Source organism: Ixodes scapularis, unplaced genomic scaffold, assembly GCF_016920785.2.
Source record: "Ixodes scapularis isolate PalLabHiFi unplaced genomic scaffold, ASM1692078v2 PGA_scaffold5__190_contigs__length_132052651, whole genome shotgun sequence".
NCBI lineage: Eukaryota > Metazoa > Arthropoda > Arachnida > Ixodida > Ixodidae > Ixodes > Ixodes scapularis.
Genome location: NW_024609880.1, coordinates 127,290,852 through 127,318,552, shown reverse-complemented (window position 1 = coordinate 127,318,552; position 27,701 = coordinate 127,290,852). Strand labels below are relative to the sequence as shown.

At 49.1% G+C, this 27,701-nt stretch overlaps 1 protein-coding gene across 1 annotated transcript in view; it reads left to right on the top strand.

Moving 5' to 3' along the window:
• Positions 1–22,480, top strand: part of LOC8052641 (histone-lysine N-methyltransferase 2D-like) — an 89,031-nt gene extending 66,551 nt beyond the window's left edge. The window contains exons 2-6 of the mRNA XM_040503940.1: positions 6,498–6,589; positions 14,193–14,453; positions 15,587–15,806; positions 16,724–17,554; positions 18,932–22,480. Coding sequence (XP_040359874.1) covers positions 6,533–6,589; positions 14,193–14,453; positions 15,587–15,806; positions 16,724–17,554; positions 18,932–20,277 — 2,715 coding nt within the window. The 5' untranslated portion in view covers positions 6,498–6,532 and the 3' untranslated portion in view covers positions 20,278–22,480. The remainder of the gene's footprint in view (positions 1–6,497; positions 6,590–14,192; positions 14,454–15,586; positions 15,807–16,723; positions 17,555–18,931) is intronic.
• Positions 22,481–27,701: the final 5,221 nt, after the last annotated feature.

Here is a 27,701-nt window from a genome sequence, read left to right as displayed (position 1 = left end):
TAAAATAATTTTAAGTGCCACAAAAGAAATTGTTTCCCGAAAAAAGCGCATTATTTACGTCGTGTAACTCGTACTGAGTGAGGAACACTTTGAGTTAGCGGGGAATCTTGCAAAAGCACAATGTTAGACAGCAAAATAACATGTCTTAACTCAACATGTCTAACCTGCCCAAAAGCAGATCTCTGAGCCACCCTTTAAACGTGTATGCGATGGAAGCTAAAAAGAATGGCTGCGTGTTAGGTGGGGGGACCTCTTATAGTTCGGGTGATGCCTAGCGCAGGATAACCGTTAGCCTTTCAGTGCCTGGGGTGGCTGGTGCTCTTAATTCAGGTGGTGCTTAGGACAGGGTTTGGTATGAAAACACATTACGTCCCGCCGTTGTCTCTTCGTGACGCTGCGCGCGCTTTCCTTCAGCACCACCCGATTCAAAACCTTTCCGCTGAATTTTCTGAGCCACCAAGAGAGAGGAAACGCGCTTTCATGCCTTTCCCACACCTCCTCGGTCCGCGCGTTCTTTCTACACCACCTGTTTCTGCTCCCCTCTTTCTTGCCCTTTCCATCCTTCTTCGCTTCGCGCGCATTCTCACAACACGTACTTCTGCTCCTCTCGTACCTGCGTGTTTGGTCCGTAGCTCAGTCGGCAGCGCACTCGTCTGTCACGCCTGTGACCAGGGTTCCATCCCTGGCACTGATTGCTATTTTTTTAAGAACATCATTTAGCGGTTACGGTTTGACCGACCTACACATTTTGTGCTTAGGCGACTCCTGAGGTTGCTTGGTCATATGAATCTACCGCTTTAAAAATGCTTGTGCCACAGTACGCGGCTGAAGGCGAGCCAGTCAAACACTCGTTGGCTCTGCGGGCTCTTGCCGCTTTCCTGAGAGAGAGGGGCCAGCAGACACGCGTGGCATCGTCAATGTCCTCCCTTGTCACGAACCGCGCCACGCCGCCCCACCAGCATCGGTGGAAGAGCACGACTCTCGGCCGCGCTGGCGGCGTGCACTTATACGAAAGTTGCGAAGCTACGGGGTTGCAGCCAAAGAGACAGCAACACGCCACGACTTCGCCGTCTGGCCCTGCGAACATTCCCCCCTCCTACCCTTCCTCGTTGGGGTGAAGACATTAATTGAGTTAAGAAGTTTCACTTGTATCGACCTCAAAGGACGCTGCTTCCAGAACGTCTGACATCGCCGATTCTTTGTAGCGAGTTTCACGATGACTTTTTCGTGCCATTTACGTGTACTCGCTCGTCATTGAAACAGGACGAAGTTTGCTGAATTTTCATAAGAGTAACATTACTTATGGCTAAGCCGCCATAAATGTTCCACGTCCCATTTTTCAATTACCCCTGGTATTTCACCTGTACTACATCCAGCACTGCTTATATATATATATCGGACATTTTGATTCAGATCAAAAGTAAGGAACGCTCACAATCGAAAGGCAATAGGGACTTCGTCCTCGGTGTCTGACACGTGCAACCAGCTGAACGTTCCACACGCTTTTAGGGCTTACTGTTCAAGGCACGTTACCGGCAGTTGATTTTCTCGTCTACCAGATGGCAGAGCATATATTGGACGAAAATACTGACATTGACTGTTGATATTGAAATAAACACAGCGTAAACACAAGAACTAGTAGAATGTGAGCAGACAGGACCGCATCAACGTTAGGATCTGATGGATTCAGTCAAACAACGCCAAGAAAGCTTCTGGAGGCGGCATGACGACACCAGAGTTGAAGCCGGGGGAGACTTCCGGTTTGAAAAGACACGTACCCAACGATGATCAAAACCAAAAGACGCTATTGGACAGAATTGGGCAGCCTTGGGGGCGCTCCCACCGAGCTCGAGCTCTACTTCCGGCTTCACTCCGGATTTTCTCGATTGGCTGGCTTGAGCCGGCAGGTCGCCTGTTCGTATTCCTACCTCCGTGGCTCTAACCGACTAAACCAATCAGGCACAAAAAAGTGGGCAGGATCGCGACGCATTCACTGTGTCTAACTGGTCGGTGCTCGCAAACCCACAAAGGTGATAATCACCGTGACGATGCTCTTTTGGGGCTGCTTTTGATAGGCTCCATCGGAACTCAGCATCGGTTGCGGCTGGAGTCAATGTGAGACGGAGTCGAGTTATTGTACTTTCGTGCCGTTTATTTAAATATAAGCAACCAATTAGCCTCATTGACCGCCGAGTTTGAACGTGCCCGTTTCCGCACGTTTCTACGCATTCGAAAGCTTTGTGTCGGACGGACAACCGAGGGAAGCCCTGTCGAACTCGTGACGTCCGACTCGTGTACCCGGAAACGTAATGCACCCACGGACCGACGCAGCAGCCAAGAGGGACACGGAGAGCCCCCCGCGACCACGCCGTCTGCGATGAAGGCGCCTTCGTGGAACCCCCTCTGATGGTCCCCCAACGGCATGCCGGCCCGCTCCTTGCGCTCCGCCGGGTTCATACACGCTCACTCCTTCATCCTCACGCCGCTTTTTTCTTTTTTTCGAAGCGTGCGTGCGTCTGGAGTTCGCTTCATCTCACGATGCAGGAACACCTTCATTCCGCCGTTTATGGCCGTGAAGTCTTCGCTCAGCTGTCGGTTCCATGATGATGCAAGCTGAATCCATTCTTAATCTCTTCATTCTTCTATTTTATTTACATTTTAAATAAAGGTTCCGATGTTGATGGGGTACAAAGAAGAAAAAAGAAAAGAAAGAGCCACGGATGTGTGGGTGGTTACCTTGTTGCACGATGTTTTCTCGCGTGTCTGAAACTCTTTTGACGGATTCTGAGCTCGTGAGTTTCGCACTCGGCCGTTCTGTATTAACGCGCTGCTTTGCAACGCATATGCGTGTGGAACGGTTCAAACTTATCCTTTATCGCGTTTTTGTTTTCTTTTTTGTCTGCCGGCATTGTCTCGCTTTATCGCTGCGCCTCACTTTTTTTTTTTTTTTCTGTTTTTGGCGTGACAGCTTCTTACCCAACATGCCGGATGGTCCTTTTTGTGCCCGTCCCCTTCGAGGGGGGCGATCGGGGTCGGCGCGTGTAGGGTGTATTAGACGACTGATGGAGTCGTTCTTCGTGTACAACCGGCGCCGTCCGACGTTGATGACCGAGATGAATAACCGCCCGGTGGCGCCTCTCGCACCGCTTCTTGACGGATCGGCGGCGGCTACCTCATTGTGTCTACCCCTGCCTCTTTCGCACCCGTCTCCAGCGTTCCGCAGAACCTGGCCTTACAGCCATCACTGTATATGTGCAGACACACGTATACACCTTTGTGTACACCAGCACACGACTGTGACTCCACGGCGCTGTGGTGGCGCTGCAGTCGGAAAGGCGCATGCGCAGAAGCTTCACTTTCTCGATTTCTGCGTGCGCGCAACGCCCACACCGGGTGGTGTGGGCAAACGCTGGCTCGTTTGTAAACAGCCTGTTGGTCCATCTATGCGAAGAGAAGCCGAGGCAGATGACTAGATGGGTGGGCGTCACAGCATCGATCTCTGATTGGAGGAATTAGTGGATGAAGCAATGGCTACCTGCCTTTGTCTGTACCCACCGTCTTCCTCCAATCACAGCGACAAAGAGCATCGTCTGCTCCTCGTGCAGTGTCTTGCGTTCAAGGAGTGAGTATAGAGCGACAAAGGCAGGTAGCCTGTGTACCCACTAATCATTCCAATCAGAGCTCGACGCTCCTCTGACGTCCACGTCATCTCCTCCTCTCCCTCAGTCGCCCTTCGTATTGCATATACACCAACTCATGTTTACAAACAAACTAGAGCGCCCCTAGCGTACGCCACCGGCGCCACGCATGCACGATGGAGTGTGGGTAAGAAGCTCGCCGTCGCCCATAAACAAACCATTGAAATGCGATGTTGTCGGCGTTGCTGTGAGTCCCCCTGCCCCTTTTTCGCTTTCGAATTGTTGATTCTACGTCTTCCTGACGATGTCTGACTATTTTAGCGGCCTTGGGGAAATTACCGAGGCTCGCTACACCGCAAAACTTCGCGTGAATAATAGGGAGTTGCAGTAGACCGTTTTTCTCCTCCGCTACGGTATCCGTAAAGAAATCGTCGCAGCTGGGCATGCGCACCGCCAGCCTTGTCTGCATTGTTCAAGGTCTCATGGCTGATCACGGCGCGCTATCCGAGTGCTTAGCGGGCTGCGGAAACGGTCTACTACAACTTCCTAATGTGACATGCGGAAATTCGTTCCGCGTGGACGCCGCAGAGTGTACGCTGAAGCCTGATTCGCGTGATGAGATTTCACTCGCAAATTTCAGTCGCGACGTCGCTCGGGCTGCAAAAGCGTGAACCGTAGCTGAGATGGTCGACGTCGATACTGAAAATCGCAAGCATAATCAGCCCAAGTGAATCAGGCATAACAAGTCGGTGATGACCACTGGTAACGATGATCAACATCTCGTATCTACTGTTTACATCGAGCCTGCTTACCAACCTTCAAACTTAAGTCTTTTGAGGCCTGCACTTACTTCTTATCGCAAGTACCAAGTCAAAATTTGATCTATGGGCCGGTGTCGTCTAAAAGAGCAGACAACAAGTAGAGACGTTTGGAAGAACAGACGACAATTCGAACGATTAGGCGGCCGTTGAACTTGAAGACGCACTGAACGTAGTCCGAAGGTGGTCTGCAACACTTGACGGTTTTCTGGCATTCATGTTGGAACAAAACAAATAAATCTGACGACCACAAGTATCCGTGAATTCAACCCAAAGCGCTTCCCGCCCAAGCAGTCGTGGTTCGACGGCGTCTGGTTTTCCCTTTGCACGGCACATATCCACGTTCTCGGACGAATCGAGCACATGAAAACTGACCTTCACACCTTTCTCCACTTTTTTGGTGCAGCCCCAGTCGCGGCGTTTTGACGAGAAGGCAGGATTTTAATTGTCTGGTTCCTTTCAAAACAACGCAGGAATACACGTCTCACATTGGGACTTCCGCCCACAGCCCCAGACCGGAAGTGCGCCCGACGCGCCACCACCGCGCCGTGACGTAACAGAGATGAATTCGTGTATACCCCTCCCCCGAACGTCGCCACCACCACAACGGATGATCACCGAACCACAAACGACACACCAGAACCAGAATACACCAAACGGCAAACCGCAAAACCGTGTATTGTTTGTGGTTCGGTGATCATCCATTGTGGTGCGATGTTCGGGGGAGGGGTATATAAGGCGTAGAGGCAATGAAATTTTTAGCCGACAAGCAGAGACGTTTGAAAGAGCAGGCGACAATTTCGAACGATCAGGCGGCCGTTTGAACTTGAAGACGCACTAAACGTAGTCCGCAGGTGATCCGTACAACTTGACGGTTTTCCAGCGTTCATGTTGGAACAAAACAAATAAATCTGATGACCTCAAGTTTCAGAAAGAAAATGCACAAATGCTGTAATACGTGAACGCCTCAGTTGGTTAAAGGAGCTGTGCAACGATATTCAATTGGAATGTTTTTCACTCTACACGAGCTTACTGGCACACCTGGGACTCAAGGATAGTCACACGCAACGCCATTGGCCAAAAAACTCCTTTGTTGCGGTGTAATTTCAAGCACAAAAGCGATCATTTTCATTCAATCTCTCCTTTGCAAAATTTGATGACGTAACTCGGGGATCGCAGTACACCCAAGTGACGATATTTGAATGCGGTTCATAGATTGGACCCGAGCATTGCGTGGGCACTCGACTTGGGCTCGTGACAATTGCTAGCTCGAGTAGCATTCGGGTTGTGACCCGTGTCCAATCGCTGCAACGACGGCAACAGCCGAGCCATAACAATGTCTGGAACTCAGCGCGTGTCCTGCGCTTTGCCAACCCCAGCGCGTGGCTATGATCAACACTGGCGGCATATAATCGGCTCCAGATCACGTGGCCGCTTGTTCTGGCTGCGAGTTGAGGGGGTGAACGCTGCTCGTTTTTCTTAATTTTTTTCTTGGACTTCTATTGCGTGGGTTGAAAAACGAACGCGTGTTTCATAGGTCATTAACGTTAGGGATCCGTTTTAAGCGGTATTTGCGCAAAGTACAAATATTGTTGCATCGCTCCTTTAAGGAGGCTGGGTTGTTGGAGAAATGGGATTCCACACGTTTTCGGCACACTCGTCGCATGATGATATTTTTTGTAAGTCTTCCTGAGTTGTGACGTCCCTTCATATTTAAATTTCCGCTTGTTTAAGTTCTGCTGAAATTATTCCCGATAAGGCCGACTATACCTTGCTCAAGGACAGGTGGTCGAACGTTGTGCTGAGTGCCGATGGTTCCGTTGCACGCTAATTTCTAAAGATTAAAACGAGCACACTAATAGAGTCTCATATTGTCACAAAAATGGTTTGTGCGACTCTCTTTGATATTCTTCATTAACCGCGCCTAATGGCGCCTCGAAACAGCCTCATGCCTCCGACTAGACCTGACATGGAGCTAGAATTGTTTACGGTTCCGTTGTGCATCCTTTTTAATACTTTTTGTTTATCTTTTTTGCTCTAGGTGCTCCCCGGGTTGAAGCTGAGGGCATCGCCGACATGCGGTGGAGGACGTTCGTGCTCTGCCATGTCACGCTACTGGCGTCCATTTTGAAGGTAACTAGCTAAGTTTGATAGTAACTCAAAATGTAGGAGTTTGCAGCCTCCTCATAATACATCTTCGGTATTATGAGGATTAACACTAAAGATGTGTTATGAGGAATCTTTATACTGAAAAGAAGTGTGACGGTTCGGGGATTCACTTTGATCTGAATTGAAGTGGACATTGAAGGAATGTGTCCCTCTGTCACGTGCAGGTAACAGCGCTAAGACGACGGTGAATCTTGAAATTCGCGTTGCTTTCGTCTACCGAACTTTCTTCTCTCTCTTTGTCATATTAAAATAAGGCGAGGAATGAAGATACACCCATACTCATAACATTCCAGACCTCCCTATTTCCTAGTGCTAGAAGACATTCCGGCTTAGTTACACGAACGTAGCAAGAAATACGCCCAGATATGCAACCGATTCAGTTTGTGCGTCAGTAAAAAGAATCAGAAAAGCGAATTAATGTTCTGGCTCAATTTTGACGAAGACGCAACGCAGGCAACGTATGCCACTCTAACCTTTGTATCGTAGCATCGCAGGCACCGCGGGGTTGTATTGGCGTTGCATCCTTCAAAACTGGAAATTTAAAACCCTAAAAGAAGTAAACATAAACGATTATAACTCGCTGTCCAGGTGCGCACGGCAGAGATGCAGCGATGTCGACGGCAACGCCAATGCAGGATATCGGCATTAATCGTGAGCGAGTCGGTGGGCGTACACTTTTGACCACAAGAACCTCAAAAGGCTAACGGTGTGTTGCATCACTCAGATGGAGCCTTCGGCCTCTTCGAAAGCTCCTCACCAAGCGTGGTCAAGCTTGGGCCGAACGATGCCATAAATAAGTCGACTTCCCATGTTCTCTCTATTCTTCCGAGCTGCTTAGTCGATGCGGGTGGTCGGAAAACTACGTTTCGGCCTTTTCCAACGACGCCGTAAAACAATCGCTTCTCGAAGAATATTGCTTGGCTAATGTCTCGTCGGTTATGTTGTGTGCATACCGGCCGTCTACCGACGTGATCCGGGAAAGGTACCGCACGTGGGTATGTTCGCGTCTGGTTTACGGACGTGACCGTCTGTATGGCAAAGCGAAACATGTTGAACGCTGTGGATGTTTATACGAGAAGAGCAGCTAGGTCGGTCTCCCCTTCAGATGGCGACGCTTGTTTATTGCCGTACAGGAGCAGTTAGATCGGTGCATTACGAGGATACACCTGCAAACATGGGATCTTCAGCGTGCATCACGTGCGCCTCCTTCCATACTACGGCACGTGAAACTTTTTTTTTTTTTTCTACTGGCAAATTTCTACCAGTTACCTTTCCACAGAAGAGACACGGGCGGTCCAACTTACCGCTCATTCACACTGGAAGCGGATCCGCGTTCGCAAAGCGGTTGGGAACGCGGTTGTATAAAGACTCAGTACAATATTGCACGCGCACTTGGTGTCATCGAGTGCGCGTGCAATTGCACTGGATCTTTATACAACCGCGTTCGCAACCGCTTTGCGAACGCGGATCCGCTTCCAGTGTGAATGAGCGGTTAGCGCTGCGTGTCTAAACAACTAGGCCACGAATATTACTTTCGTTCATTCTGAAAAACCTCGGAGGCGAGGGACACAAGAAAGGGACAAACACAACACCGTCTCAAACATTTGTTACTTTTTTCGTGCCCCGTCGTATCGGGGTCTTTTCAATATCATCGCTCATCAGCTCAGCTGTGAAATCACCCTTCCTTCTGTAATGACTTTTGTCATATCTTTTTTTTCCCCCCTCTGTACCTGAACTTTTTTTTTTTTTTTTTTTTTTTTTGTCGAGCCGTACAACGAATTCGGTACGACACGTGTCGTGTCGTACCTGATCATTTTATTGATTAAGGCGAGCGTGTTGAAATGTAGATATTTAAAATTGAAATAATAAAAACGAAGGACGAGGACGAGACAAGTTTCTTTCATGTGAAAGGGAGTGGTTGTCTCGTCCTCGTCTCTCGTGTTTTTATTCTTTAAATTTTAAGTATGATCATCCCAACTCCGTTCTTTTTTTACTATAAAAAACGTAAATATAAAGACAACCTCTCCAGGTACCACACTTAGCTGGGATTCAAAAGACCATTCCCCTACAAAGCCAGGCAAAAAAAAGAAAAGAGGGGCGGGGGGGGGGGGGGGGGGGGGGGTGAGAGAGGGGGTAGAAAACCTCGTAAACTTTGCGAACACGCATCACCGCATAGCGATGCGCGCTAACCAGATTATTCCGACAGCAGCAACAAAGGACTTCCCCGGGGGAAGCGTGTTCCATAGCACCATTCATTCCTCGTATAACGTCCCTGGCGGCGGCCTACGCCTGCGCGCATTCCAGCGATTCCTGTGTCTCATTCAAAAACCTCCGCGCATCATGAGAGAATGCCCCCCTCACAGCCGCGACGAGTGCAAGGCTGCGTGACGACCTCAAAACGTGGTGACCTTGAAACAAGAGCGGACGTCTGCGCCGAAGAAGCATCCGCCGCTCGCGCCGCCAGAAGAGGACCTCGCCAGCCGCTAATCTGATAGCAGCACCGCGCGATGTCATTTTCTTCCTGCTTCTTGCTCCGCCGGACCCATTCCTCCTAAAAGACAAGGCCTCTGCATGACGTCATCGGTAGTGGACCCCTGACCCACCCCGAGCGGAAAACACGCTGAAGCTCCACGAGAGACGCCGCTAAGTGGCAGACGCGCTCTTCTTGGCGTCGCCGCCAGCGCTCGGTGTGAAGGGCTGCGAGACGCGCTGAGCCAGGCATGCGTGCATTGCTAAAATAAAGTAACTATAAATATTGTTACTGGTTACTTTCTCAGAAAGTAACTTGTACGTTACTCGTTACTGCGATTCAAACGGAACGCGTTACTTCAGCCTGTACCTTGTACCAGTGGACGCTTCCAATATTTGTCGTTGCTAATACCTCCTCGCTTTTTAACGCGTACATTCGGGGATAACATGGGGGTACACTGCCGTACCGAGTCTAGGTAAACTGGTCGAAAGCCAACTCGTTGAAGGACAACTCGTCGAATAGGCTAACTCGTCATAGGGCAACTGGTCGATGGGCAGTTCGTCCAAGACGGCCATCTTTTCGTCACTCTTTTATCATTGCAGTTAGCTTCTGTATCCGAACACGAATATATCATAGTATATGACGAAATAACGTGGGCTACACTTTGTATAACCATGGTTCGCTCTGCTGAATGTCTGTTGAATCATTGATCTGTAGGACAAATTATTAAGTTTTCCCCTTCTTTAATTAAGTACTATTATTCAATAACGCTTCTTGGCCGGCGCAGGTACTGTGCAAATAAGTGAAGGCTAGCTCAAGCTGGTGCACGCATGAAGGATATTAATCCGGTGCAACACGGACAACCCTGACAAGTGGCCCTGTGCGTTGCGTCATTTTGCCGAACTGTTATTCTACATCCGTTTTTTAGATTGACAGCCCCACGGGCGCGTGTTGAATTAGTGCTTCAAAGTGACGATATGAGCTCCAATCTGCGTACCGGAGCACCTTAGGATGACAAGAAGTTAACACCGAAACTCCTCAAACTATTATCTTAGAAGTAAGAGGAGAGGGGGAAAACCCCATGATCCAAGTGTTTCGAGAATGGTACTTAGGAATTTCCCCACTCCAATTGCGCTAGTGTTCTCTGGCACACAATTCGTACAAAGGAAACAAAATAAACTCGAGGGCGAAAAACAGAAAGCAAGGAACGGCGACGTGCAATAAAAAGGCAACAGGCTTCCTTTTTCTACGAGTTGCCTTTTCTGCAAATGAACTTAGGACAAGTCGTCCTATTCGACGAGTTGGAATCGGGCAAGTCGATCGACGAATTGGCCTTCGACAATTTGGCCGGACACCTGACGTACGTTGTGCACATCTTTTCTTTATCGTCTATCTAGCTTTTTTATCGCTGTGCAGGCGCGAGCTGGGTTAAGAACTGGGTTGGGTACCTACGTTGTTCCCCTCCACAAGTAACAAAATACCCTTACTCGTTAATTCATCAAAAAATAACGAAAACACGTTACTCGTGGCTTCTCTTAGAGAGCAAGTGCCAAGCGCGTTGTTACTTCGTTACCGAAAACAAGTAGCTAGCACACGAGTAACGAGTCGAACACACGCAAGTGTGTGAACCACGCGCTACGTACAGTCTGCCGCTGACGACGATGCCAACGCAAGCTATAGCGGCGCTGCGTGGTTCCACTAGTGATGACGTCGGAGGGAAGGGAGGCTCAGGCCTTGTCTCCTATAGGTGGCGTTGGCCTGGCACGGACATTCCCTGGCCCTGTCTACGCCGCCACGTAGCACAGTCGTACACCAGCTCCGCTTTCGGGTCCGGCGGCGGCGGTGTAATGCACGGACGTGACTATCATAGGGAACGTTACCCCGAAGACGCCGTGGCTTCCGGAAAGCCGTCGGAGAGCGACGCCCGACGGACATCCGCGTGGCGGGCGTTTCATTGCCGCCGCACGGGTATCTTATCGCGGTTTTTGTCGGCTTCCTAATCGCTCCCAGAGTCAGTATCAGGAGCACCTATGTATATTATTTTCTTTGTATTTTCTTTGACGGAAAGTCTTTAGATAACCTTAGCTGGTCGGTGCGGGGTTGTACAAGGTTGTGGTCTTTGTAAACGGTGGCTAATGAATGATGATGTGGTCTATAGTCAGTGACTGATTAAGGGTTCAGGGGAAGCTACTCCTTGCCACTTTAGAAACGATTTCGAGAAAGCGACCTCCTCTCCAGCGTTCACACTACTAAAGTGGAGAGAGGGGAGAGGAGCTTCGTCTGAACCTTCTACCTGTTAACGAATACAGTGAATGCGCTGTAATACAATGCTGGTGGCAGGCACGTAGCCAGGGGGGAGGCCCATGGGGCCCGCCCCCCCCCCCCCCCCCCCCCCTCGAAATCTTCCATTTTGCTGGAACCTCCTCTCCCCCCTCCCCCTCATACAGCATTTTGTCATGGGCGGGCCCCACCCGAAACAAAATCCTGGCTACGTGCCTGGTTGGTGGGGAAACTTCCAACGGGTATTTTTAACGTACAAAACAAGCACTTTAATATGCACTCACCGAGAAACACCCTAAAGTATGCAAATGTTACCCTGATCACTGTGGTTGAGAAGTCTAGACATATATACTAGCCGTGCAGTGCACCCCAACCTCAACACCGCCACTGGGTTCCCAAACATTCAGCTTGTGTCGGCTCCTTACTGTTAAACTTGCCACCAAAACGTTTGAGATGCCTTCTCAGGATGAGATAGGAATCGGAAACCCAAACAGTTTTCAAATAGATCAATCGACCGCCGCAGGGACTGTCAGAAACGGCGAATGCCGTGGCGGCGTTAAGTTTGAGCCGCACTGTACATAAGATTAGTATTGTTCAAAACTTCAAACTCCACACTGTCATTGTATTAACTTGGGGTATACGTTTCGCTAGAGTGTCCTAATTCAGGTTCTTATGTTGCGATTTTTTAGGAGAACGTTTCCTGATCCCGTAAACCGAAATCTTTCACGGCATGATTGTAACGGGTATGATACCCGTTACAATCTTGGTATTTTTCATAACAGGGCGACTGTGTGTAACATCATTTCATTGGCTTTGACTGTGAGTGTGCAGTCTTTATAGGACGGCTAATTTGACGCTAGCGCTAAGTAAGGAACACCGACGGCGTAAAACGATCCCGTGCGTCTAGTGTATTGCAGCAGACACAAAAAGCAAAGCCAATCACTGCGAAGTTACGCCGGAAGCATCCAGCAAATGGTGGAGTGCAAATTTCGCCGGTGACTGGAGAACATAGCTCTCTGCGGACGTAGGGACAATAAGGCAGCGGAACGTATCGCTTATTTTCTATACACGTATTTTGAGGCATCAACGCCGTTCAGGCCTCGTCATCGCTGGATGCGCTTTGTAGACCGCAGTGACTGGCCCACCATGTGCTCGGTGGGAACGAAGACGCGCAGGCATTTTTTTTTAAAGTACTGTCGCAATCAATTATAACAATGTCGGTTATAACGAAATAGCGGCTACAGCGAAGCGATCACGATTTCCCATTCCCTTTTGCACTATAATATAACCGAAGTCGGTTATAACGAAATAGCGGCTAGAGCGAAGCGATCACGATTTCCCATTCCCTTTTGCACTACGTTATAACCGAAGTCGGTTATAACGAAATAGCGGCTACAGCGAAGCGATCACGATTTCCCATTCCCTTTATCACTACGTTATAACCGAAGTCGGTTATAACGAAATAGCGGCTAGAGCGAAGCGATCACGATTTCTCATTCCCTTTTACGCTACGTTATAACCGAAGTCGGTTATAACGAAATAGCGGCTAGAGCGAAGCGGTCACGATTTCTCATTCCCTTTTGCGCTACGTTATAACCGAAGTCGGTTATAACGAAATAGCGGCTAGAGCGAAGCGATCACGATTTTCCATTCCCTTTTGCACTACGTTATAACCAACATCGGTTATAACGAAATAGCGGCTAGAGCGAAGCGATCACGATTTCTCATTCCCTTTTGCACTACGTTATAACCGAAGTCGGTTATAACGAAATAGCGGCTAGAGCGAAGCGATCACGATTTCCCATTCCCTTTTGCACTACGTTATAACCGAAGTCGGTTATAACGAAATAGCGGCTAGAGCGAAGCGATCACGATTTCTCATTCCCTTTTGCGCTACGTTATAACCGAAGTCGGTTATAACGAAATAGCGGCTAGAGCGAAGCGATCACGATTTCTCATTCCCTTTTGCGCTACGTTATAACCGAAGTCGGTTATAACGAAATAGCGGCTACAGCGAAGCGATCACGATTTTCCATTCCCTTTCGCACTACGTTATAACCAACATCGGTTATAACGAAATAGCGGCTAGAGCGAAGCGATCACGATTTCCCATTCCCTTTTGCACTTCGTTATAACCGAAGTCTGTTATAACGAAATAGCGGATATATTGAAGTGATTTCCGATTCTCGTTGAATTCGTTATAACCGGTCTCGACAGTAGTCTGACAGCTTGAGAAACGCAGGGCGTGACCAGTTATGCTTCTTGATTCGCTGCACGGCCTTCTTGTCTGCCATATACCACAGCCTCAATGGCTGCGCAGCGATAATAAGATGCTCGAGCCGCCGTCACAGTGCTCATACATCGTACAAAAGACACGCTCTGCAGACATGATGGCAGAACTATCTGCGGACAACCCTCAATCATGTTTGGTTTTATATATATGCGTGCTACAAACATTTCTGCGGAGTTTTTGTATGACCAATGTGACCGCCACACGAGGGAGGTCTCAGACAGTGTCTGCAGGCTGTCTTTTGTATGATCGGCGCTCTCTATGCGGAACGCAAGTTCGTCTGCTTCCTGCGCAGGGGTTGCGATGACGTCAGAACGCCGAGCTCTGATTGGCTCCGATCGGAAGGATAGTGGGTAGGCCTCGAGGCATCTAGCATTGAGGTCTACCCCCTATCCTACCAATCAGAGACAACCAAAGATCGGCGTTCTGACGTCACCGCAACCCCCGCGCAAGAAGCGGACGACCTTTTGCTCCAGGGGTCGTCCGTGCGAGCCACGACTATACATTTCTACGCTCCGTTCACACAGACGACGAGGGCCGAAGCTGCCTGGGAGGGCAGCGACGGCCTGGGCCTGCCGGAGCCCCCTCGAGACATGCCCCGCCTCGTCGGCGTCGAGGTGGCGTGCGGCAAGAGGCACATGCGCGTGCAGCTACAGTTCAGCTCCGCCTTCCACGGCATCGTCTTCTCCAAGGGACACCACGGGCAGCAGGACTGCGTCTACGTCCAGCCGCACTCGGGCATCACGGCCGTCCACTTCGACGTCTTCTACGATCGGTGCGGGACGAAGGTAGGCACGCAAGCGGTCGGGGAGTCGACAAGATGACATCTGTCGCACAGTGGGGGCGAAAACACGGCAGGAGCCAACAGCTAATGAATAACTTGGCCGTACTGATGGATTTTCTTCGTAACTAGTCGGAGGCCAGCGCGGGGTACAAGTTATGCACGAGAGCTGCATCGGCGTCGCGTGTCGCTGCCTCAGTGACGTGTGTTTGGTAGGGACGCTGATGCAGTACTCAAGTCCAATCCGTGCAAAGCGCTGGCCTCCGGTTGGTGACGCCGAAACTTCACCACTGCGGCCTTCATTGTTATGTACGAGCCGTTGGAGGAGCACGATATTATGGGGAAAAAATGTGTTCTGTTCTTTTATTACGTATCAGAACTCAGTCTACCCGCCATAACCGCTAAGTGGCAGATAACTATATATACGGTAAACACGAGTCGGAACTTTTGCAAATGCCTGTCTGATGATACTCTTCAAAATGGAGTCATGGGCGTGTTGGTAAGGCATGATGAATAAAACGTACAGCGTACAAAGACTGGGCAAAAGAAAGAGGACACACGGTGTTGTGTAATAGAACACGACATCAGGGGGGATCGGTGGCCGAGTGGGCTAGCGCACACCAGATCGGAGCACGTGGAGCGAAAGCTCGCGCTGCAGAACCCAGGGATCCTGGGCTCGACCCCCACCCCTGTCCGTTTCGATCTGGATGAGCATCGTACCGGCGTGCGGTCGTGTATCACTACTGCGTGGTGCACGTTAAAGACCCCAGGCTAGCGGTTGTGTACTGCACTGGCTAAATTGCTCATGTACAGCTGGGAGACTCGTCGCCCCTGTGAGGCAGACCAAGTTCTAGGCTGTATAAACATACCACACAACCCAATTTTTTTTAACACAACATCGTACGGCTTGTTTATTTTTTGCCTCTAATTTTGCAATTTGCGTTCGAGAAAAAAAAAAGAAAAACATGGCTGAATTCAGAGACCAACGAGGTGCTGAGGTCAGCCTAATAAACGAAAAGATAACTTCAAGAACATTGAACTAAGTAAAATCTCGTATTACCTCTTTGTGTGCTTCGTGTACCGCCATTAGAGCCTATTTCCTAACTTCTGCGTTTGTCCCTTGACATCGATTCGCTGCAGCCGGACCACCACGGCAGTTTCTACGAGAACACGATCGTGGTCCAGTACGGCGTTGACGTGATCGAGGCGTGGGACGAGGCCAAGCGGCTCCGTTGCGAGTGGCACGACGCCTACGAGAAGTCCGCCCTCAAGACGCCTTCTATCCAGCTGGCGGACCTCGAGGTGCAGGAGCTCAACTTCCAAGGGGACAGCGTAGGCTGCTGGATGGAGATTCAGGAAGGCAAGCGAACGTACAGAACTAATCCTTACCGAATTACACCTTTAAATCTATATCTGTATACTAGCCTCTGCTGCGCTGTCCTCGCGCAATGCAGCAGAGGTTGGCTGCACTATTTTTCCACGGGGCGCGGTGCCGTCGAAGCCGAGATGCGCTCCGGTTGCAAACCGAAACTTAAAAACCCGTTGAATTTGTGCGGTTCTTCAGAAAGCCGTAAAATGGTGCGCGTGCCTTCTATCGTTCGGCAATTTATTGATTTAGTGTTTTTCGATGATGCTGAGCAATTTTCTAATTGAAACAATGCGTTAAACCCAATATTAAAAAAAGTTAATTACGCAAAAATAATTAGCAATCTAATTATCCCGGAGTTTAATAATTTGTCTAAATAGGCCCCTGCCCCAGGACCAAAACAACACAAGCCTTTTCTTGTTGCGACGTGTAGTTTTCGCAATATTGAATTTGTCCACCTTTCACGAAACACCCTGCATATACGCAACGTCCTGACGAGCCTGTTATCCAGGAACAGGTCTTGCAGGCACCCGTATTAATCGCGCTCTATTTAAAAGAACGAACGTTTATAACGTGGTAAGCACCTTTCGTAGCCCGTTGCTAACAACCTTTCAGTCCATATACTCAAGCAAAAATTGCGCACCAGCCTGTGTGAATGAAGACAGAAAGCAGTAAAATTGTGGGCTCATCTGTCCATTGCCTAATCGAATGAAATAAACTAACTTTTTTGAAAAGCTAGAAAGAATTAAGAACATTCATAAAAGCAAAAGGGATATGCTCGTTCTCATCCGGATGGTACTGTCTTCGCTCAGGTAACTAAGTCTATAGGGCGAGCGTGGTCGGACTAAAACAACTCATTATTGTGGCAATGCCGTACCCCACCAAGTTATGACCAGTCTCGCTTCTTGCAGGCAAAGGTCCATGGGCCAAGCAAGTGTCGAGCATCGTGCCTCTGGGCAGCCCCCTCACCATGGTCATCGCCATCAACGATCGGGACAAGCAATTCGACATGCGCGTCAAGTCGTGCACCGCGCACGACGGTCTCCGGGGCCCCATCCAACTGACGGACGACAGAGGATGCGTGCTCAGACCCAAGATGCTCACGGCCTTCATGAAGGTCCGGGACTACAGCGGCAAGGCCAGCGTCGTCGCCTTCTCCCACTTCTACGCCTTCAAGTTTCCGGACACCATCGAAGTGCAGATCCAATGCGTCGTGGAGATCTGTCGCCACGGCTGTCCCGAAGACTGCCCTGCCAACCTGGAGCTCTTGCAACAGCAGCAGCAGTTGCAGCAAGAGCAGTCCAAGCAGCACGACGTAGAAAACCAAGAGCTGCAGCAGCAGCAGGTGCAGCAGCAGCAGTTGCAGCATCAACTCTTGCAGCAACAACAATTGCAGCAACAGTCGCAGCAACAACAGTTGCAACACCAGCAGCTCCAGATGCAGCAGCTTCAGCAGCAACAGTTGCAGCAACAACAAATTATGCAGCAACAGATGCAGCAGCAGCACCTCCATCATATTCAGCTGCAGCTTCAGCAACAACAGCAACCGCACGTCGCGGAGTCCAACCAGTTCAAGAAGTTGGAGAAGCCACCGCCGTCTCCTCCGCCCCACAAGGACGGAGGCGGGGAGCAGAGCGAGCAACGTCCCTATGTGAACACGGACCCCCGGCATGCGCCATTGAGGCACACTGTGCCACCAAATGTTCAGGGAATTACGCTGGAAACCAGGCCAGGTTATCATTGTGAGTACCACTTGTTGCTTAGATTAGAAGTACTGGCGACAAAATTAAAACGAGCGTTTGATGCCGTTTGTCGTTTATGTTTAAATGCATTGGAACTTCACATTGTGATTGCAACACAAAAAAAGAAGGGTTGAATCTTTATTCTGTTTTCTGAAGTAATCTATTAGTGGTTGGGATATTCTACACTTTTAAGCATTCTAGCTACCTTGACGAGGTATGAAAATCTTTATTGGTTTGTTATATGACATCATAATTGTTGGTATTGTTGGTAAATAGGTTAATTCAATCTTAGGCAGGATAATTCCCCCCACCCTCCCCGTCTCTACTGGGGGTTTAAAAGGAAGCAGGGGCACTTCAAGATAAACTGACTCAGGAGCGCCCTTTTATATCTTCTTGTCTCTTGAATTTGTTTGCAGTGAAAAAAAAAATACCATAAACCTAACTTTTTTTTTAAGTGCTACAATTGCTACAGCGAATGCGGCGAACCTCTCTGCCGCCTGTTCTCTACCAAAAGACTTGTGACGTTATCTCGTTGGCATATCCCCTAGCCAGATGAACTGCAAGCCACCTGACACCGCTGACGACGATACCCTTCGCTAGTTTTCTCTCTTCCTCCATTCCTCTGCGTCACTCGGCGGGCAGAGCAAGGAGCGTGGTTATAGACGGTTTAAACAAGCGCCAGATTGCAGCCGCCATTGCTGACCTTCTCTTGTCTTACCCAGATATTGGGCCTCTGGAACGGGCATTGACGAGCCTCCACAAATGCCAATGATGGGTGGAAGGACGCAGTAGAATCTAAAATAGCAATGGTCTTTTACGGTAATAATGAAGTGAAGGAAACGGAATAAGAGGAAACAAAACTGGAGGTCGGTTATGGCGGCGCTCATGCACCGCTGCTTAATTCAAAGTGTCTATAGCGAGATTTTAAGTTGCGATTACATTGTTCTTACTAAGAACATCGGAAAAAATCTTCATACTCATTATTTTTAATGTGTACAAAGCCCACATCAAGGGTATCACACCTTGCTCGAATCCAAAAACCGCTGCAGCTTGTTCTTAATTTAGGCTGTAGCGGCCGTAATCAACCTTCATTCCTTTTTCGTTTTACATGGTGCCGTCGTAACCGTTTGGTCCACCAACGGGGGACCTGCAACACGCAGTTGGCGGGCCCCTCAAAGCCATCGCGCTAACACCTCTTGCTTATACCAGCTTCAAATAAAAAAAATCACAAACATTCAAACAGCAGTAAACTTTTAATGAGGCATTGGGAAGCACTTTGAAATTACAACAATAAGATCTACGAGCCTGAATTCACGTCCATTGTGTAGTTATAAAACAGCTAGCAAATCTACATTTATATATATTTCTTCTCTCCAGTCCCTACTACTCCACCAGGGGTCCACTTGGGCCGACCAGAACATCACCAAGCGACATTCGCCGCAGCTCATGTTCACGGACCCGCCCTGCACATCCCGTTCCAGCCTCAGGGCCCTCACTTGAAGCCGATGCCTAGGCGTCCTTCCTACGAATCCAACGAAGTCGCACTCACGGAGCGCCCCCCTACACGCGATGTCACAGAACTTCCTCGATTTTCGCTGCCGCTTCCGGAGCAGAACTTTCCTCACGTACCGCACGTGACACCTCTGACAGTGCCAACTCCTCCAGCGCTGCCTCAGCTGAACCAGCCTTACCCAGACAGCATAAAAGGACATACTCTTCCACCCGGTCAGGATACCATAAGACCCGTCTACGTAACGCCGCCGGGGTTTCAACCTCAAAAAAGTTCGACAGAAAGTGAAGAAAATCTGGAACATTCGTATGACGTGCCACCGCGGGTACCACATTCCGTGACGACAGAGGCGACGTCGGAAAATGACTTCAGAATTCCCCCGCCCTCACGACCCTTTCCTCAGTTTTCAAAAGATTACGCCAGTGACCAAGTAGCTCAGGGTGCTGATGATGAAGCGGAACAGAATCCCCACTTAGTCCACAGCTCCGCGAGTCCCGTATTTTTCTCTTACGCAACAAATCCAGCTCGTCCTACCGTTGCCGCCGATCGGGAGCCTGAAACCGTTAGGCTGGGTCCAAACCCGTCTGCCAAGTTCAGCGCCATCAGACCCCACCCGGCGGTGGATTCTGCATACGTGGCATCACCATCGTACAAACCACCAAGGCCCTACTACCCTTACCCAATACCACGGTTTGGTCCTGGCACCACAAACCCCGACTTCTTCCAAGAGCGACTGGACCTTGTCGATCCCGAGCCTGAAGCGACACGTCCTTCTACAACAACCACCACGGAAGAGCCGGACATGGTTCCTAAAGAGCCTATTCATTCGTCGATCTCGATGTCCAGCGGACGCTTCCCAAGTGGACCAAGGTCTCTGAAGACGAAGAGGAACGCTGCCGGGCCATCGGACCAGTTAGGCGTCCGGGGTTCCCTGATGGTCATAGCAGGCGTTGATCTGGCCTTTCTGCCCAATGTCACCAGGGACGATGCCATGGTGTACACCGGCCGCTATGAAGAAATAATCTACGGTGTTTGTTTACCGGCGACGGGGCTTGCAGCCAGCATCGGTGTCTTCGTGCTGTTGATACTGTGTACAAGCTGCATCGCGGCATACCTGTACTACGTTCTCAGGACATACCAAGCAAAGTCAAAACAATCGTTCATTCTTCGCCGGTTTCTGCCCTTGTACAAAGGTCGTAAAGTGAAGCACTGAGGACAATGTGCTGTTTAAATAGGAGTGTTTCTCAGGAAACGGCAGGGAACAATGTGCCCCGCGAGAGGTGTGTCACGATGCAATTGTCTCTGAATCGTACCATTGTGTGGAGGAGCTTGGCCTTCGTCCTTTAGCTAAGCAAGACAGTACCTTCTTTGAACAAAGATCGTGAAAGAACTTGTAAGACAGGGTCGCCTTCGCCGAGCTCTGCCGATGTTGTGACAGTCGAACTTTCTTTTTGTGTGACGCAAAATACTGTGCACTTGCAGAGAACAATTTACGTAACATTTTGTTACCTTGTACATTTGTTTCTGTGAAGTGGCTGAGGTCCTGTTTGACTGTCCTGGTAAGCCATTGAAGGAAATCGTTGAGTGTTTGCTTGTTGGTGCCGGAACACAATTGTTAGACATCCTTCAACTGTGCAACACGACGATTGTGAAATACCCTGCAAGACAGAGTCACGTTTGTTGAATGCTATTACAATAATGTGACGATCGAACCTTCTTTTAATGGATGTTGCTTACTTAGCACTTGCGAATGACAATTTGCAGTGCATTTTAATTGTCGCAAACATCTGTTTTTGCGAAAATGAATGACGTGTCTGTTTGCGCTAAGGTTAGCTACTGAAGGAACACGTAAGCATTTGTTTGTTGGTACCGGTATACAGTAAATTATTTATTAAATGTGTTTCCTAAAGCTATGCGTGGAAAGGATAGTGTGTTGTCAATCTATATATACAATTTACAAAATGATCGACATACTAGATGTTTTAGTTCGAAGCTTAAATATTCAAAGTTATAACTGTATCTGAATTGCCGACAGCGTATCCTGTAGTATATATGCGTCGCACCTTGAGTTCCACAAGCGACGAGCCAAGGAACAGGGCGGGTCCCGCTGTACGATCTCCGACAAGCACGAGCATAAGGACGGATGAACTGATTGATACGGCTGAACCATTTTAATCAGGCGACGGCTTATGCCCCCTAGCCAAAGCCGCAAAGAAGCTCTGGCTGGTGACAACAAACGGCGGCATTAATCGCAGGGCAGTTTTCTCGGCTGTGTGATCGTACCTTATTGTTGTGTGTTTGAGTGTCACTGCCTAAGACTGGCACACTTGACAGGAACCAGTCACTCATGTCTCGCTCCTCTTTTTTGATGACCAACTTCGGTTGTATTTTTTCATTGATGTTCTACCTAACCCTGGAGATATTTCTCTCGAGATACCTCGGCTGTGTTAAATCGCACAGCGCGTGATGATGTTTCTTTTTTTCTTTTTTAGGGTGTCTTCAAGCGCTCTCGAAATGTAAAAAAAAAACAAATCTTTTATAAATAAACCAATGAACAGAGTGCCATGGAACTTTTCACGAAGGTGTTTCTAGGTGGTTCATTGATCTTTCTCGAATTTCGCGACTGTGGGTTTCTGGGCCAAAATTTAAGGAAAGAAAAGCGTGTTTTTTCCCTGTGCGCTGGAGGCTAACAGGAGCAAACCGTGGGGTTGATTCTGATATTCCCATATTGTACAGCACACGCTTGGATCTTTTGAATCTGCATTAGCGTGTTTATCTTTAAAAAGATATAAAAAAATAAAAACGTTTTTAGTCGTATTATGCGGTGCCCTACGGGAGTATCAGCCTCGACAGGACGGTTTAACTGCATTCCTCTCGCACATTAAAAAAAAAAAAAATTCTTTAAGACTTTGACAATGTGCATGCATGATTAATGCACCACTAAAAACAAAACAAAACAAAAAAAAACATTGTGAAAAGTTGTACGGCAGTCTGTCCCCTGGCTTATTATACGAATTTTTTAAGCCCAAAACAGGCCCAAAAACGCCTCGTAGAACTGGCAAACCTGGGCGTTTCGTAAATCGTACTTTTAAGTGTCATGAGAAAAAAGAAAATATTACACGGAAGATGTGAAGAGAAACAGCATAGTCGTTAAGTTAGGAACCAACCACAAAGTAACAAATGATTAGTCGCGGGCTTTTCACGATATGTGTGGACTAGGTTCACCCAGTTTTGTCTACGAATGATATAATTATTTTTATGACTACTTTATGTCACGATGCTCACCCTTTTTAATATAGCATGACGTCAAATTTTACTATCAAAACTCGCTCGTTGTACGTAATTTGATATTTTATGTGCACACTAACTTGTTCCTCAATTTTCGACTGTAAATTAAAGTTTCGCCAATTTTCTTCTCTGTCTACGTTTGTTTTTTGTTTTTTATAGTTAATTTTGCGGACCTTAACATTTATGATAATTAATTACTCTACTGTTTAAGGTAAACTATGTTCGATAACGAAGACGCGACATCTCCAAACAATATACCTAGCGGTGTTTGGAAATTTCTGTTTTCCTTTGTCCCCCTTGTTCCATTGATCATTTTCGTCATTTTTGACAAGCTCGCTTACACCTTTGCATTCAGTTGCATTATCATCATGTTCGATACTGCGACTGCCACACTTGAGCCCGTTTTTCACAACACATGTTTAGAGACAAGCCACACAATAACCCCTGGAACGTGCAATTTTGAGAAAGCATTAGTGTTCGCTGTCAGCAAGCACTCAGCAGCAACCGGCATATCTACGGCGGCCAGTGACTTACAACACTCTCTCGCTCGCGAACGGCACTCACTCAACATCCAGGAGCGCACCCTTAATGGCGTCAAGTGAATGCCACGCTATCGTTTTCTTAATTTTAAAATTACTTTTCTCACGTTCACAAACGAAAGACTGATGTTTCTCAGGTGCTGAGGCGACGGGTTATACGCCTAAGCAATAAATAAGCTCTAGTATTTCGTTTCCGTACCCCTTTAATCGTAGATTAAAAGCTCCGCCTTCAGCGCGAGAACTCGCTGAAGCTTCCGGAGTGCTTTGGTTGTGCGTACCTGCGCGTTCACATTTACTTTAGTGAGGGCAGAAAGCTCGTGCTGAAGGTGGAGCTTCTAGTCTCATCTTAAGGGTAAGAACCCGGCAGATTCTACGCCTCCAACACGAGCCTCGTTGCCTACCGCCGAGCTTCGGCTGCGCGTGCGACTTATCAAGGGCAGGAAACTCGCGCTCCAATCTCTCCTACAGGCGGTGCTGCAGCCTTTTACGTCCTAAAGGCCCTTCATGTTTTAAAAGTTTTTTTCTGTTATGTCAAGTCGGTGCTCTTCTTTTAATTTTGACGTCTCCCGGCTTTTGGAGTATTTTTGCATTTAAAAGTAGCGCAAGGTGCGTCAAAGCACCGGGCACGTGCCACGTGTAGCCGTTGGGAAGATCATGGTGGCACAGCGTAGCACTGAGCTAGATATCAGACGCCATGTTGTTCCCAGAAGTGGTGCGCGGCACGTGCCTCGAGCATTTCCACATCAATGAACGACGTTACTCCTCCCAGGATAGGGGGGCTTTATTACCGAGAAAAGAGTCAAAGTACAGGCTAGCTGGTGGAAGTCAACCATTTCGTCGTTTACCCTGAGACTGGGGGGGTTTTTTGAAGAGCAGAAGAAACAGAAAAAACAGACAGGTCTCTTGAGACCTGTCTGTTTTTTCTGTTTCTTCTGCTCTTCAAAAAAAAACCCCAGTCTCAGGGTAAACGACGAAATGGTTGGCTTTATTACGTCCGAGAGAACTTCCGGTTCATAAAAAAAAAAAAATGAACAAAGCACGCTTTAACACCGCTGATTAAAATAACGGTGAAACGTTTAACCACCAATTCTCCAGGTGAACGTCAAAAGAACGAAGAAGCGCGAGATATGTTCAAATTTTGCGAATATTCTTGAAAACCAACTTGCCTCCTCTAAGACGCTAAATTGTACAGCCGAAGGATCTCGTGAAATCTCCAACTTTGCTGTCTGTGTAACGTGTATACTTTCTAGCACTGGTGACAGAAGCAAGCTCGACAGACTTGCAAAGACGGGGCGAACGGAAGTTGGTTGGGACGCAAGCGGCGGTTCATGTCTGTAAATAAAAGGGTTTATAGGCGTAATCTAGAAAACCAATAACCTTCACATGTAACCGCAGTGATGCAGTAAAGCGACTATAAGGAAAAGAAATTATAAATTACTGACTCCGTACATGCACAGCATGCAATGGTACGCCCACGTGTTGTGATTGATTCATACGGGTCATGTAACGGGTCTCTCGAGCTTTGACCTAGATAGTTGACTACACAACCAGAATACAGGAACATCTGACAAATGCTATTATAACTTGTAGGGTTCTGTGTTTTCGGTCCAAAAAGGTCAGAAAATACTCCTCGGTTAAATTCCTGTAAATTCAGATTTATCCGAAAAACTCAAAATTTCGAAATCGCGACGGCAAAAAAAAAAAAAAAAATATATATATATATATATATATATATATATATATATATATATATATATATATATATATATATATATATATATATATATATATTGTGAGGAGTGTCTGGCGAAGGACTATGTCAGGCGCACGTGCCGCGCACGTGCCGCGAGAGTACAAACACGGAATGGGAAAGACGACGAGGACGGACCGGGGGGAACGTGCAGTTAGGTTCTGGGATTTAGGACGGACAGTAAAGGTTCCATCTAGTGGCACTAGTTCCATCCTAACAAGTGCGGGCCCGTCCGGGATCGGAGATGGACAACCTGGAGGTGCCAGATGAACTGATAGCCCGCCTTTTGAGACAAACCGACGGATCCGTGATGCATCGGGAGCGAGCTTCTGTTCAAGTGCGCCAACTGCTACTGACTGCTGCAGTGCCCCCAGCCAACGAACCCGAGGTGACCGCGGCTGCAGTCCACCCGTCTGGCGGCCCTCTGCCGAGAATTGCGGCGCAGTTGCCGAAGTTCACAGGCTTCAGTGATCGACAGTCGCCCGAAGAATTTATCTAGAGGCTAGAAAACTTTTGTTTGATTACGGGAGTCACCACTGAAAACCGTCTCAGCCAGGTCGTTCCGGCTGCACTGGATGGGAGCGCCAAATAATGGTGGCGTTTTATCGGTAACTTCGGCAGTTGGGATGATTTCAAGACGGCGTTTCGTGCCGAGTTTGCCTCAATCGACGCCAAGCGACGTCTAAAGGACGAGTTGAGACACCGCACTCAACACCCCGAGGAGAACCTCAAGAAATTCATTTACACCATCGCCGAATTTTACGAAAGAATCGGGGAAGGGGTGCCCGACTCAGAAAAGGTCGACCGCGTGCTACGCCAAATGCATCCCCAGCTCCAGGATTTGGCGGAAGGGACGCAGTACGCGAATTTGAGCGAGCTTGCCAAGGCAGCGGACGGCCTCATGGAGCGTGCCTGGCGGCGTCTTCAGTACAAACCGCCCCCCCCCCCCCCCCCCCCCCCCCACAAGAAGCAACCAGGTCGCCCGTGACCTAGCTTTCCGGGCACAAGGTAACCGCGACTTCCCCGGGACGGAAACTGCAATTCCCGTTACTTTCGCACCGGCTCTAGCAGCGGCTGTGTCATCTGCAACAGTCGCTATGCCGTCGACGTATCGCTGGCCACTCCACCCTGCGGCAATCGAACCAGCCTACTACAGGGACCAGCTTTCAGGGCCCACAACGTCAGGGGGAGTTGCAGATTCAGTTCGGCCGATGTCTCAGTGGCATCAGCGCCAACAAGGAGTCGACCGTTGCCGGAGATGTGGAGGAATCGGTCACTCCGCTCGCACCTGTGCCACGGGTCGGCGTTTGGGTCCAGGCCTCTGCTTCAGGTGCCGACAGCCTGGCCATTTTCAAGCACAGTGTCCGGGAAACGGACACTGGTAGATGCTGTCCCGGTGAGCATCTACGACAGAGCGCTGCAAGGGGCGACTACTGCCGGGGGAAAAGAGCCTCTCCTTGACGTTACCATTGGGTCATCAACGTTCAAGGCGCTGCTCGACACAGGCTCCAGCGTCAGTCTCTTGGGTCCGCCGGCCATCGCAGCTGCTCAAGCCACAGGTGCCAGTCGAAAAAGGGAAGTGCGCACACTGCGACTGGCAACAGGATGGTCCCAGTCCACTGCATCTCTTCGGTGCAAGATCCGGTGGGCGGCCGGTTCCCGGAGACAACGTTTTTTGTGTATGCCCGACCTCTGCAGAGACATTGTTTTAGGAAGGGATTTCCTTACAGTGACAGATATCTCCTTGCATGTGGCGCTTGGGGGATGGACAATTGGAACAGAGCCCCAGCGCATTGTTCCATTTGTGAAGACCATAAAGCAAGCAAGCAGCGAGCTTGGGGCAGAAGAATACTCGTACTCCCTGGAGAACCTCTTCAAAGAGGAGTCAACTTGCGCCACCACATTCAGCCATAGTGCTACCGAAGGCGATGGAGACTCTGCAAAGACACCGGGAGTGTATGCTCCTATAAAGAAATTGTTGGAGATCTTTGGGCCAATCTTCACCAAAACTCCCGGCTGCACTTCCCTTGCTGAGCACCGAATTGACACAGGAGACAGTCCACCCGTTCGTTGCAAGTTGCGTCCCGTCAATACCAAGAAACAAAAGATCATTGACAGTTGCCTTCAAGACTTGCGGGAACAGGGACTTGTGCGTCGGAGCACCAGTGAGTGGACCAGTGCACCTGTTCTGGTGGCCAAAAAGTCCGGAGGCTTTCGCCTGGCCATAGACTACCGGCCGCTCAACGCACGCACCAGGGTGCCAGTGTATCCAATGCCCCGAACCGACTGGCTGCTGGCACAACTCGGGAGAGCGGAGTGGTTCTCAAGCTTTGACCTTTCGCAGGGTTTTTTCCAAATCCCTATGCGCGAGGACGACATTCCGAAGACGGCGTTCATATGCCACCAGGGCACCTTCGAGTTTACAAGGATGCCGTTTGGTGTTGCAGGTGGTCCAGCCTCCTTTCAAACGCTGGTGGACAGAGTCCTGAATGGAATCAACCACCAATTTGCTATGGCATTTATGGACGATGTACTTGTGTATTCAGAGACGCTGGACAGCCATGTTGCACATGTCCGAGAAGTCCTGGAGCGCATCAGATCAGCAGGACTCACCATGAACCCCGACAAGGTTCAGGTGTGCTGCCAGTCGCTGAAGTTTTTGGGCCATGTAATAAGCCCTGGACAATCTAGGCCGGACGAGGGGAAGGTGTTGGCGGTGCTCGACTACCCCCGACCTACCACAGTCAAGCAGCTGCAAGCCTTTCTGGGTTTGGTTGGCTATTACCGGAACTTTATCAAACTGTTCTCCATTATTGCCCGCCCCCTCACCGATCTCTTGAGAAATGACCGAAAGTGGATCTGGAATCACCAGCAGGAGTATGCCTTCACCCTGCTCAAGGATGCACTGGCTCACGATGCGGTGATGAGTTTGCCAGACCTGAATCGGCCCTTCGTCGTCGAAACAGATGCCAGCGGAGTTGGCATAGCTGCAGTGCTTCTACAGCAAGGCCCCGACCAACTGCAACCGGTGTCCTTCATCAGCAGGGTGCTTACTGAATC